Raw genomic sequence first — 13468 nt, forward strand, 5'->3', positions numbered from 1 at the left:
ATAGCCCAGCGAAGCGGACGGGTACAGCTAGTATACCTATATATTAGATATGATTGCTAAATAATTTATTTACGATTAAAACGGAATTTATGTTAAGCGATAATAATTTTAATTCCAACATAACATTAAAATTAACAGTTTCAATGTCGTCGACATAATAATCTACTATTAATAGCTTATAGTAGGTAATTAGTACAATAATAATGATTACTATGATTCCATTGCTTATCTGTTGAACTATTATGTACCATGGTAATCACATAATTGAGTCGACTATTATCAAAGGCGGCAATCTGACTTTTGGACAATGATTGGTAAATCAGAAAAACGAATTATTGACTTTGTATTCCATTGGCAGTCACAAAACTCTTCTGAACGACATCTTAGATAAATAACAGGTTAACTATTAACCTTTATTTAATGCAGGTTTTGAACCGTATTCTTTGAAGGAGACGATTATATTCAAATCAATCTGTATTGACATATCAATAACATTTTTTTGTCCAAATGCACAGATTGCCATCTTTGATAATAGACGACTCAATTAAAAAAGCTAATTTTACGGGAAGTTTTTTAAAAATAAACTAGTACAACTATATATTTTTTTGCTTAGATGGGTGAACGAGCTCACAGCCCACCCGGTGTTAAGTGGTTACTGGAACCCATAGACATCTACAACGTAAATGCGCCACACACCTTAAGATCTAAGTTCTAAGGTCTCAGAATAGTTACAACGGCTGCCCCACCCTTCAAACCGAAACGCGTTACTATTTCACGGCAGAAATAGGCGGGGCGGTGGTACCTACCCGTGCGGACTCACAAGAGGTCCTACCACCAGTAATAAAACTTGATGGGAAGAATTAGTCATATAAAAGACAGCTGACCGTCTGAAATGCAGAAAAACAATAGCTTTCCACGCTTTGAAGCATTCTGCCACTTATCAGACTACTTCAAATGCTCCGCGTGTATCTAAAGAGAGAAAATAATCTAGTCGAGATGATCGAAATATTTTTTGTTTGGTAAAACATAATTCTTTTAAAGGGCCTATCGAGCTGAGAAAAGGATATTTTGCTGAAAACAACCTTTTAGCATTCTCGGCCTGCACTATGCGGCGAAGGCGTTTGGTAGAAGGAAAGTTGCAGGAAATCTTAGCAAAGAAGGAGCTCATGTTGAAACGGCGCCATAGACAAATCCGGATTTGCCAGAAAGTATGAAAACTGGACGGTTAGACAAAGAGTGGGAAATAGCTCTTTTTTTAAAGAGAACAAAATAAACGGTATGTTCTGATGGAAAACCATATGTTTAACGTTTTCCGAATAAATCATTCGACTCTAAGTACACAAAATGGCATTATAAAATGGTGGGAGAAATGTGAAAATTTTGGGGCTTATTTTCTGAACATGATCTTGGATCGTCATGTAGTGTTGGAAGGGGCAGACTTGATGCGTCTCACGATGTCGCGCCATCTCTCCCTGCTCGAGGCCATTCTACTGCACTCATTTAGGGGACCTCCCACTGCAGTTTTAATTTGGTCGGTCCACCGCATTGGTGGCCTCCCGCGCGGTCTTGTACCATCAACGCTTCTCTGTACAGCTACATGACGATCACGACCACTCTGTCAAGAGTGACACGACTGAGAAGAAGATCTTGGATATGTTAAGTTGACAAGGGAACTTAAATACAAAAAGATACTGGAAATGTTATTTTATGCTGAAGACGTGCTTCTAGTTATTTAGACATTCCAGCGCGACAATGGTCTAGGTCCATACAGCACGCGCCATTAAGGAATTTCTCACATTGTAATCAGTCCTGTCTAAGATTGGCCAACCAACAGCCCAGATTTAAGCTCAATTGAGCATATTTGGTATGAAGTCAAGAAAAACGTTTGGTTTTGTAAGGTTTGTTTGTACAAGGTATTTTTAGAAAAATAGATATCTTGCGAAATGTCAAAAATTGATAGTGTCACGTAACTTACTTAAATACGCTTAAATGCATGTAATACATAATAGATAATATGCACCCAGACAAAGAGCAAACAAATTTGTTCATCACACAATGTTTGCTTGAAGTGGGAATCGAATCCACGGCTCTCGGCGCAACAGTCAGGAGAGCTAACTACTGCACCATTGAGCCAGTCGAACTAGCTCAGTTTTTTAAATTTTAAATGAAAATTGTATTGTTGGTGAGCGAATTGTAGCTCACATAGTGGTGATCTGACAAAAGTAAATAGACATTCAACCTAACTGAATATAATACTGATGGTAGGACCTCTTGTGAGTCCGCACGGGTAGGTACCACCGCCCCGCCTATTTCTGCCGTGAAGCAGTAATGCGTTTCGGTTTGAAGGGTAGGGCAGCCGTTGTAACTATACTTGAGACCTTAGAACTTATATCTCCAGGTGGGTGGCGCATTTAGTTGTAGATGTCTATGGGCTCCAGTAACCACTGAACACCAGGTGGGCTGTGAGCTCGTCCACTCATATAAGCAATAAAAAAATTTTTTTTTGAAGTGAAACTTCTAGTGTGACTTCCAACAGGGTTGCGTTAAACGTTTAACGCTACCATACTAGAAAGAGACAGAGCGAGAGTGAATGCGCGGCACTCGAACGCATGCGCGTAGTATACCTGTTACAGACCAGCGCGAGCGTTAGCAACGAGTAGCGTCCAATATTTTAATGAAGTATTTAAAAAAAAAATATGCGACTATATTTATTTTTTTATCGATACTTTAAAATATATATAATATAAATGTTGAAGATGACGCATTTCTTATACACAACATTCCCTATTACAATTGATTTAAGGATGAAAAATGAAGAAAGCCACAATACTACACATCGAAAAAGAAGTTTCACTTCATTCACGGGCACCAAGTTTCACGCGCACCTTTTTTTTTTAAACTGTAACTTTCAGTTTCTTTGATAAAATAAAAACTTTTATGTGAAAGTTAGTCCTTAATGAATATTATTTTGTTTTGTTGGATTAAGAAAAGTTAATTCTGCAAAATTGACAACATTTGTTTCGAGGAAAATACCGGCTTAAGCTATAAAACAAATTTTAATCACTTATCTTACTTTTTTTTTATTGCTTAGATGGGTGGACGAGCTCACAGCCCACCTGGTGTTAAGTGGTTACTGAAGCCCATAGACATTTACAACGTAAATACGTCACAACCTTGAGATATTCTAAGGTCTCAGTATAGTTACAACGGCTGCCCCATCCTTCAAACCGAAACGCATTACTGCTTCACGGCAGAAATAGGCAGGGTGGTGGTACCTACCCGTGCGGACTCACAAGAGGTCCTGCCACCAGTGATATTACATGTATGTATTTATACTAAATAAATTAAAGAGTTTAAACCCTTCTACAAAATTTACCTGCCAGATCTAAGGCGTCTTCTAGATCCACATTTTCCAGTACTTTCTGTGGTAAATCAGATTTTTCCTTCACATCTTTTAAAGCCATATTTTTCTCCTTCATATTAGATTTATTGCTGTAAAATTACAATAACTTAATTAACGTATTTTTAAGACACTTCTAAAGTTTTCTTGTTAAATAATTATTATATATATGCATGGATTGACATTGTAGATATATTAAAGCTGGTTGTGTACATTGCGACTTTTTATAGCGACTGTTTTGTGGTTTTACTAACGTAGTGTTCAGTACCTATTTATTGTTAGCAAATATACTATCATGTTATGTATGCAAATATTCTTTACTGTACACAGCAATGGATTTAGGCTTTATGTTGCCCTCGGTCCCGTTTATCGCGCCACCCTTAATGCTAGATTTAATTTTAAATTTAAAATAACTTTATATATTTTTTTTTTATAAATATTATTCTGAACTCATTTTCAAAGGAGACTGACTGTCTTTACTTTTTTTCGTTTCTGAAACTTTGGCATTTCAAAATTTTTGCAGAAACCTCCTCCCTCCCCTCCCTCTCGCAATCCTGCAGAGATGAGATAAGATGACCTGGAGAGAGTTAATGTGTGTACAGGCCGCGTGAGCGAACACTACACTTGCATAGGTCATGACATATATATATATATATATATATATATATATATATATATAATGAACGTTAAATTGTGTTGGTTTGTGCTTGTTTCACGTCGGAACGAAGCAATAAATTCACAGAATCTTTAAAGTGATAGTTTTAGTTAGAGGAGGCCAAAGGATACTTTTTAATCTGTAAAAAAAACCATCTCATTCCTACGCGAAACTACATATGATTATATCGTGTTTATTATCATTTCGGTAGGCAGCGGCTTGGCTCTGCCCCTGGCATTGCTGAAGTCCATGGGCGACGGTAACCATTCACCATCAGGTGGGCCGTATGCTCGTCTGCCTACAAGGGCAATAAAAAAAAATATATAGAAAAATTACTTGAATACTTTAGAAAACTTAATTGACTCTTTTCTTTACCAAGCGGAGAACAGTTAGTGTTCATACAAAAAGATTTATCATTGTGATCGCGTCATGTAAAAACTACTGCATACATTTTGATCAGATTTTCTTAGTTCCATTATCTAGTTGGTATTTATCTAAACAAAATATATATCAAATCTTCTCAACACTTTATGAGATAGTATTGTATCGGCGATTAGTATTTCGTTAATAAACGTTTTTTCATGGTTATTTCCAGAGCCAGCCACGTAGAGACCTAGATGACGTTGAGGACTCGTTCCAATAATCAATAAGCAATAATGAAACAGAATAATGAAAGTTCTTGAGTGGCGACCACGTACCGGAAGACGTAGCGTGGTTAGGCCTCCCAAAAGATGGACTGCCGATCTATTGAGGTTCGTGGGGATCAGCTGATGTAGGCAGCGCAGGTCCGGTCTTTATGGCGAGGCTTGGATGAGGCCTATGTCCAGCAGTGGAAGTCTGTGGGCTGATAAGAAGAAGAAATATAACAAACATTATGATCTACTTGTCCCCTATATAAGATAGTGATTCTTACTTCTACCTTCCATACTTACTGCAAATATCAAAACGATCTACGCACACATAACAGAAGAGCACGAGTGCTTAGATTTTTTTTTTTGCTTATGTGGGTGGACGAGATATATGTGGTTACTGGAGCCCATAGACATCCACAACGTAAATGCGCCACCCACCATGCGATATAAGTTCTAAAGTCTCAGTATAGTTACAACGGCTGCCCCACCCTTCAAATCGAAACGCATAACTGCTTCACTTAGGGCAGAAATAGGCAGGGCGGTGGTACCTACCCGAGCGGATTCACAAGAGGTCCTACCACCAGTAAATTGATTAATATTTTGGTATTGAGTTTCTAATTTGTCAAAATTAATTTCGAGGAAAATCAGTGTCGAAAATCGCAAACGTGTCGCCTGCCTTACATTCCTTATAGGAACGGTTATTTCGTAACCTGATATAGTGGGTTATTAAGATACTGATGCATTTTATCATATTTAAAACTAAATAGTTAAATTAACTGATAAAGTAATGACATCGGTATTCATTGTATGGTACAGTTTAATTCTGGTATTAATTTTTATTGCTTTATCCGTGATCTGACGTACCTATCTACTTTACAAGGATTCGACTCGATCAGTCCAGTGCTGATATATTCAGAGAACAATTGGTCAATAGTTGGTTTAAATGGCATTTTTTTATTATTATTGATTTTACTTTCATTGATAAGAAATTGACGAGATTTAGTGCTATGGAAGAAAACATCATGGAAATTGTTTCTTTCGCTATTTAAATGACGATAAAATGCAAAGAAATTAACTTTAAAAAATGAATTTAAAGCCGGATGTGTCAATTCGATCACTTGCCGAATTTAGAAAACTGGGCGACAACAGTTTCTTTTTTCTTGAATGTAGAATACTCTTTTGTAGGCTGTTAAATGTAGGCATAGTCTGATATTTTCTAAAATAATCAACGTTACAGATAGCAATCATTGATATGATAAATTTTATCGGAGACTTTTCGCCCTTTTGAATTTGAATGATGAATTTTAGATTTAATATCTCGTCTTTTTTTTAAATCAGAGATAAAAGACATTTTATTTTATATCGATTGCGATTATTGTTATTGCCTAAACACATGAGAGCTGCCTATCACTCGCATATGCAACGTACTGACTTTAGATCTTTAGGCTATATTTTTTTAAGGGATTTTATGGCCTGGTAACTAAGACCTTTAGGTCATGTCTTATTTTAATTAATATTCGTATTTTTATGAAAAATGATAGTATGGAGTGAAATGAAATGAAATGAAACGAAATGAAGATGATTAATTTGAGACATTAATCAACTGGGATGAAATTAAATGAAATGAGATGAGATTATATGGGATAAAATATAATCTCAGTAAAATGGTGGTCATTTACTGAGATTTTTTCAGTGGACTTTTTGGATAATCCCGAGGAGCTGCGTCCAGCAGCTTTGTTTCATTTTCCCTCATTTGTGCACTTTCACAGGTATTAAACAGTTAATAAGTCACACAACTGCACTCCTGGCGTTCCCGCCAAAAAGTATCCAGGTTATATTATGTGTTTATGGCACGGAGTTGCCAGTTTATAGGAAACGACAAAAAAGATTGTACTGCATACTTCTAGGATGATCACAATGACCTCAAACCTAGAGTCAAATAAATCATCACACTTTGGTCGAATTTCACTGACGATCACTGCCACCGCTAGATTGAGATTCGGTTTGTTTATTACCATCGTGCTTTTGGTTTTGTTATTTAAAACTTTTCTCGTAGAAACTCGAAAAAAACCTAATTGTTTCCAAACGTTTCTTCTATCGATAACACTGTAGTTAGTCATTATTTTATTCTGTTGATACCGGTCAGCATAATAGAGCGAATTTATGAAATCAATAGCCGTACTCGCCCGCTTCGCTGCGCATTTAAAATTAACATTATTATTTATGGTCATTATCATTAGGGAGTCCAACACTCATATAAATATTAACCTATCCATTAAGTACATGTATTTTCTACATGGATACCAAGTTTCAAGTCAATCGGATGCACGGTTCAGTAGTTATAACGGAACATCCGTAAAAACCACTGTAGATTTATACATTAGTAAAGATTGCATTGTCATCGGTTCTCGAAGCGTGTACGAATTGTCAAGTTAATCGAGCATCTTGAAGTCCGTCGGTGCAAAATAACGTTAAACAATTTTCATAATGTACATACAAACATATGTAATATACATAAATACATACCAAAAAGAATGTAGTTAAGCGTTTATATAAAAAGACACTGAAACGTTTCGTCTCTGCCTATTTATTTAAACATAGATTATCATCGATATTGAGCGAACGCAAGAAACTGAAGTACTTTTTTTTTTTATCAAGAGACAGTGCAAAAGTTACTGTACCGTAAATAAATCAATCGAGTTGCAGTGAGATAAAAATATGTTTACCGACATGCGAAAACCGAAGAAAATACTTTAATATCTACGTACTTATTAATATTATAAAGCTGAAGAGTTTGTTTGTTTGTTTGAACGCGCTAATCTCAGGAACTACTGGTCCGATTTGAAAAATTCTTTCAGTGTTAGAGAGTCCATTTATCAAGGGAGGCTATAGGCTATGTAACATCAAGCTAAGACCAATGCAAGCGGAGCACCAATAAAGAATGTTTCAAAATCGGGGTTTTTGTCCCTTTTGAGAGCTTCCACTGCGTGCGCTGCGAAAATTGTTAAAGTTTCGCTAAAGTAATGTATGAGAGAATTGTTCCCCTTTAAAAGATCTATAAAAAAAGTCCGCGACAGCATATTATTATGTCTCTAACGTTTTTTATGCTAACCAAATTTGTTCTAAAATAAAGCATTAATTGTGAAAGTGTTTTTATAAAGATGATATTAATCCCTATCCAAATAAATACGTTATTCATTACAACGTTGAAACACCCAAATCACTTCAAGATAGGCTTTACCAATTATATATTTTTCTGGATTTCTCTAGGATCCCATCATCAGATCTTGATGGTTACAGGACCATTCAGAAAGTCTACCCTTTCGAACAAGAAAAAAGAAAAGAAAAAAGAATTTCCGAATTAGTTCAAGCATTCTCGAGAAATCGGTTACCATACATAGATAAAAATTATGGTCGAATTGATAACTTCCTCTTTTGAAGTCGATTAAAAAGCGTGATTTTGGTACCTTAAATAGCTCCTTAACATTCTATTATGCAAAAATATTTTCACTTTCTACGTAAATGAACTAGCGGGTAAAATTTAGCGTTATGCCAAAGTAACTATTCCACGCGGACGAAGTCGCGGGCAAAAGCTAGTATATATATATATTAAGATACATCCATAACAAACGTTCATGATTGACTTCCAAGTAAAGGAATAACATCGAGTAATAAAAAGCAAACCCGCATAAAGTGACAACGGACGTAATTACTGACGGTAGGATGTCTTGTGAGTCTGCACGGGTAGGTAGCACCAACCTGCCTATTTCTGCCGTGAAGCAGTAATAAGTTTCGATTTGAAGGGTAGGGCAGCCGTAGTACTGTAAAAACGGAGGCCTTAGAACTAAAGCCTCAAATTGAATGGTAGCTATTATTTGTTGATGTCTATAGGATCAAGTAACAACTTAATGCCATGTGAAGCGTGAGTTCGTCCACCCATCTAAGCAATAAACACACACATACGATAAAACTTTGTCAAAGAAGCCGACCTTACCACCAATACACCAGATACGAATTAGAGAAAAGTGCAAGGATTCATATTCCATTCGATTCATTTTTGAGACTTGGTCTCATGTCTGATAACGTATATGACGGCAATTGCACTGCCATGTCTATGGCCTTCAATAATCTTTTAATACCTCGATTGGCCGTCAATTCGTTTGCTTATCGTAGTTCGCATGCCTTTTCTATAGAAGAATAGCCACGCTCAAACTACACTACTACTAAATCCTCGTACATTTCAAGAGAGATATGCCATGGCGCTCAGAAAAACAATAGCGCATGTATAACGGTTGGCAGCAGGTTGGCTCTGCCCCTGGCATTGCTGACGTCCATGGGCGACGGTAACCACTCACCATCAGATGGGCCGTGTGCTCGTCTGCCTACAAGGCCAATTAAAGAATAGATCACAGTGTCAAATGGACCTAGACCAAAATTATCTCTCGGAACGTTCTCGTATGCATCTAATTAACTGTCAATGTATAAAACAAAATTAATAAACTAGTAATCCCGCAGTAAGTTTGATTTATTATGATTCTATTTTCAAAGACTATTAAACTTCTATAATCACAAATTTCGTCAAGACTACACTATAGAAAAATATTAATAAAGACAAAGAATATTTTTAATTTAATCTCAATTTGACCACATACGTCAAGAACAAAAGTTTGACAATAAATAAATAGTATGCATGCGTGTGTGTGTCAAATAAACGGTAGTGTGTGTAATGTTTTCATTAATGATTTAATGTATCTTTTATGCATTATTTAAAAAATATATTAGCATTGTGCACTTCTTCTCTATATTCTCTATAAGTTTGGAAAATTTCATACTCTTCCGTCCGCGCAATTTTCGTAAAAAGGGATACAAAGTTTTTGATTCACGTATTAATATATTAATTACTAAACACAATCAAACTTACGTATGTATATTTGCGGTGTACAAAACGAAAATTGAATTTAATAACAAATTTTCAAACAAAATCCGAACACACTCGACCGAAGTTCTCTCACGAATACAACATTCTTAGCATATGTCATTGTGCGTTACAAAAGAATTAAACTTAATGTATATATTTATCTCGTTTATTATCGTCTGGTTTATGTAAACACGACAATTGATAATGTGAAATGCATTCTCTACGAGACTGCACGATCTTCCTTGGAACGCCGGAAGGGTACATAGTCACTAATGGTTCTCGATTGAGCTCGAAGTTCAAATTATCAATTCGAATTTTATATGAAAATAGGACTAGTGGTTTGCAACGAAGCGATTTAAATACATTTTATATACGTTTTTACTCACAACATTGCAAATGTAATTTTTTTGACGTGACAACGTCTTATAATTCGATGGAGCCGGCTGCACGCACGAAAAAACATGTATCATGCGGCGTTACCTCGCTCTGAGGCGTTCCATTTAAGGCCTGAAGTGCAAGCGAGAGCGCGCAACGAGCGACAAAGAGGTACAATCGGCCTCCGCGTTCGGCAGCGTTCGACATCTGTCTCTCTCCTACTTGAGTGAACCATGCATCCGCGTGGACAGCTGCTATACAATAATACATTTACATGTTTTCGTTAAGTATGAAGTTCAGTGAAAAGTGAATGTGGTGTTAATTGTTTATAGCAACGATAATTGCGATAATTGAAAAATGAAACCATTCCATCAGTACATATTTTCTTATGACATTGTCACGTTCAACTATCGTCAGGAAGCCGACTTTACAGACAACCGATTTTTTTTTTTGTTATTACTCTAGATGAGTGTCGATCCACAGCCCGCCTGGTCTTATTCAATGATTATTAAGTAGCTACCGGAGCAAATAGACATCATAGCGGGAATGATGGCTTGAGATGACATTGAAGCTTCCATTTCATTGGATAAGAACTCAAAACAGAATACAATACTCCCTTACGGCAAATATTCCCGGTATTTACGCAAATATCTTACACGATGTCATTCCTTTACCGTTGAAGCAGTTTTTGTATTACGGAGATATTTCTTTCGGAACAATTTAAGTACCGGTCTGCGGGATTTGAACACGGATCTAGTAGCATTGCTCGATACGCACAGCAGACGCAGTCTTACCCCTATAGGTCAGGACTACTTCAATATTTAATCATTACTCATTATAGAAAACAATAGATTCTGTTTTATCGGTAGAAACTTTTCCATTGAGCTTTATTGCAGTGTCGTTAACCCCGTCCCTTTGAATCTGGAATCTGGCCGATCTGCAAAAGAGGAAGAACAAACAGAAGATATATTAAAATTTAGTTAGTTATTCTAAAATGATGACATCGGATTGCGATCTTCTCTTTCTTTCTCTTTCTCGCTTTCTCTCTCTTCTTTCTCTTTTTATTGTCATTGTATTATTTCTGACGTTTCCAATATGCACTTTATGGTTTTCATTTTTTTCCCCTCTAATTGCTTTTCTAATGTTGGCCTTAGCCAGAGCAGTGCTTCGTTTAATCTACCACCGCATCGGAATCGCGATCCACTAAGAAGATTTACAGTTATAGTTAGTTTAAAACTATGGAAAAATATCATAACAAAAAAAAACTCTTTCAGCTATTTGAATGGAGTAAAATTAATTGGAGTGTAATTAAAAACATTGAACTGTTGATGGTAATAATAAGCCGCACCTTTAATCACAAAGATAAATGTCGCGTATTTAGCGAAATTTCGCTTAAGCCAATTAGCCTTTCACCCTGCGATATATATTATAAGCTAGCTGAGTCCCGCGATGTTACCAATGGTTATTGTCGTACCGTGGGTAACGCCGCGGGGCGAAGCTAGTTTAAAAAAAGTAGCCTAAGTTACTCTTTATATCATCAGCTACCTATCAGTGAAAGTCCCGTCAAAATCGGTCCAGCCGTTCCAGAGATTAGCCGGAACATATACATACTTACGCATTTAGTAAAAAGTGGTTATTTTATTATTACAAACAGACGCTCCAATTTTATTTATTTGTATAGATTGTTCCAAATTCCAAAGCGAAGAGAATTCAAATAACGCTATAACAGAGTATATCATTGTCGTTACATTGCTACTACACAAGGGGGTCGCGGGTTCGAATCCCGCCAAGGGAAGATATTTGTATGATAAATATAAAATGTCTTTTCCAGGGTTATGTATGTATATTAAATATATGTATGTGTATAATAAAAATCTTACATTTATTTCCGTTATCTGGTACCTGTAACACAAGTTCTATACGAACTTAACACGGGACCAGTTAACGTGGCGTGATTGTTAGTAAAATATATATATATTGCTGCTTTGGCATTTAATACTAGAAAGGTCGTATGCTATTTCCATATTTGTATGCATTAATAAAATCGAGATCAAAAAAACTCGCAATTGAGTCGTCTATTATCAAAGGTGGTAACAATCTGTGCATTTGGACAAAAAAATGTTATTGATATGTCAATACAGATTGATTTGAATATAATCGTCTCCTTCAAAGAATACGGTTCAAAACCTGCATTAAATAAAGGTTAATACTTAACCTGTTATTTATCTAAGATGTCGTTCAGAAGAGTTTTGTGACTGCTAATGGAATACAAAGTCAATAATTCGTTTTTCTGATTTACCAATAATTGTCCAAAAGTCACATTGCCGGCTTTGATAATAGTCGACTCAATTAGACTCATATTTATATGTATTTGCTCCATAGCACACAGATACAAAACCGCAGTGGGTTAAAAACATCATAATGTCAATGCACTGTCTTCGATCAACGGCATTACATCGTAAATTGCGTCGTAAATAACTCATGAATTGTTGATGTTTAATTTAGATATTATTTTACAAAAAAATATCAATATAATTTATTTATCATCATCATTTAACTGGTGGTAGGACCTCTTGTGACTGTGACTGAGATCTTAGAATTTATATCTCAAGCTGGGTGGCCCATTTACGTTGTACATGTCTATGGGCTCCAGTAACCACTTAACACCAGGTGGGCTGTGAGCTCGTCCACTCATCTAAGCAATAAAAAAAATTATCAGCAGTTTTTTTTTATTGATTAAAAGGGTCAACGGCGGCCCATCTGATGTTATGTGGTTATAGCAAAAACGTAAATGCCGCCGCCCATCTTCAGACTTGTCTGCTCTACCCATTAATCCAGAACGCTTTACTGCTTCACGGCAGAAATAGGCAAGGTGGTGGTACCTACCTGGTACCTGGTGGTTTGAAGGGTGGGGCAGCCGTTGTAACTATACTTGAGACCTTAGAACTTATATCTTAAGGTGGGTGGCGCATATACGTCGTAATTGTCTATGGACTCCAGTAACCACTTAACATCAGGTGGGCTGTGAGTTCGTCCACCGATCTAAGCAATAAAAAAAAACCTGTAATAACGAAAATTTAAATTTTGGCGATTTTTACTTTTATTACCCGGTGGACCGGTGTTATTACTTCACCGTCGAAGTCATTCGTAAACATTTGTTAAGTACGTGTTTCATTAGAAAATTTTGTACCTGCCTGCCGGATCTGAATACCGGCACATTCGCAAGAAGTCGTCGTGGCCTAAAGGAAAAGACGCCTGACGTATTCGTACGAGCAATGAGCTATGCGTATGATTTCAGGAGTGTACTAGATACACCAAAACAAACCTGCACAAATATTAGCTTAAACAGGTTTTAAAAGCGTCACGAATGAAAGTTAGAACTTGAATCGAAATTTAGATACTAGCAACATTATGCGACTGCAATAATTGCTCAGAGAAAACACTCAGGAATTTAATTATTGAATGTAATGAATGTAGCTTCCGCAAGC

The 13468-nt window shown here is 36.4% G+C and overlaps 1 protein-coding gene across 3 annotated transcripts in view; it reads right to left on the reverse strand.

Annotated features, from left to right (window-relative positions):
• Nucleotides 1-9747, reverse strand: part of LOC101737890 (synaptic vesicle glycoprotein 2A) — a 41666-nt gene extending 31919 nt beyond the window's left edge. Inside the window, exons 1-3 of one of the 3 annotated variants that reach the window (XM_038011686.2) lie at nucleotides 9609-9747; nucleotides 4754-4899; nucleotides 3377-3492 (exon numbers count right to left, since the gene is read on the reverse strand). In XM_038011686.2, the coding sequence (XP_037867614.1) occupies nucleotides 3377-3479 (103 nt within the window). In that variant the 5' untranslated portion in view covers nucleotides 3480-3492; nucleotides 4754-4899; nucleotides 9609-9747. Of the gene's footprint in view, nucleotides 1-3376; nucleotides 3493-4753; nucleotides 4900-7213; nucleotides 7595-9608 lie in introns of those variants that run through there. The other 2 variants (XM_062668946.1, XM_062668945.1) reach the window with 2 other exon arrangements.
• Between the last annotated feature and the right edge of the window lie 3721 nt (nucleotides 9748-13468).

The sequence above is a fragment of the Bombyx mori genome, chromosome 6 (assembly GCF_030269925.1).
Source record: "Bombyx mori chromosome 6, ASM3026992v2".
Lineage (NCBI taxonomy): Eukaryota > Metazoa > Arthropoda > Insecta > Lepidoptera > Bombycidae > Bombyx > Bombyx mori.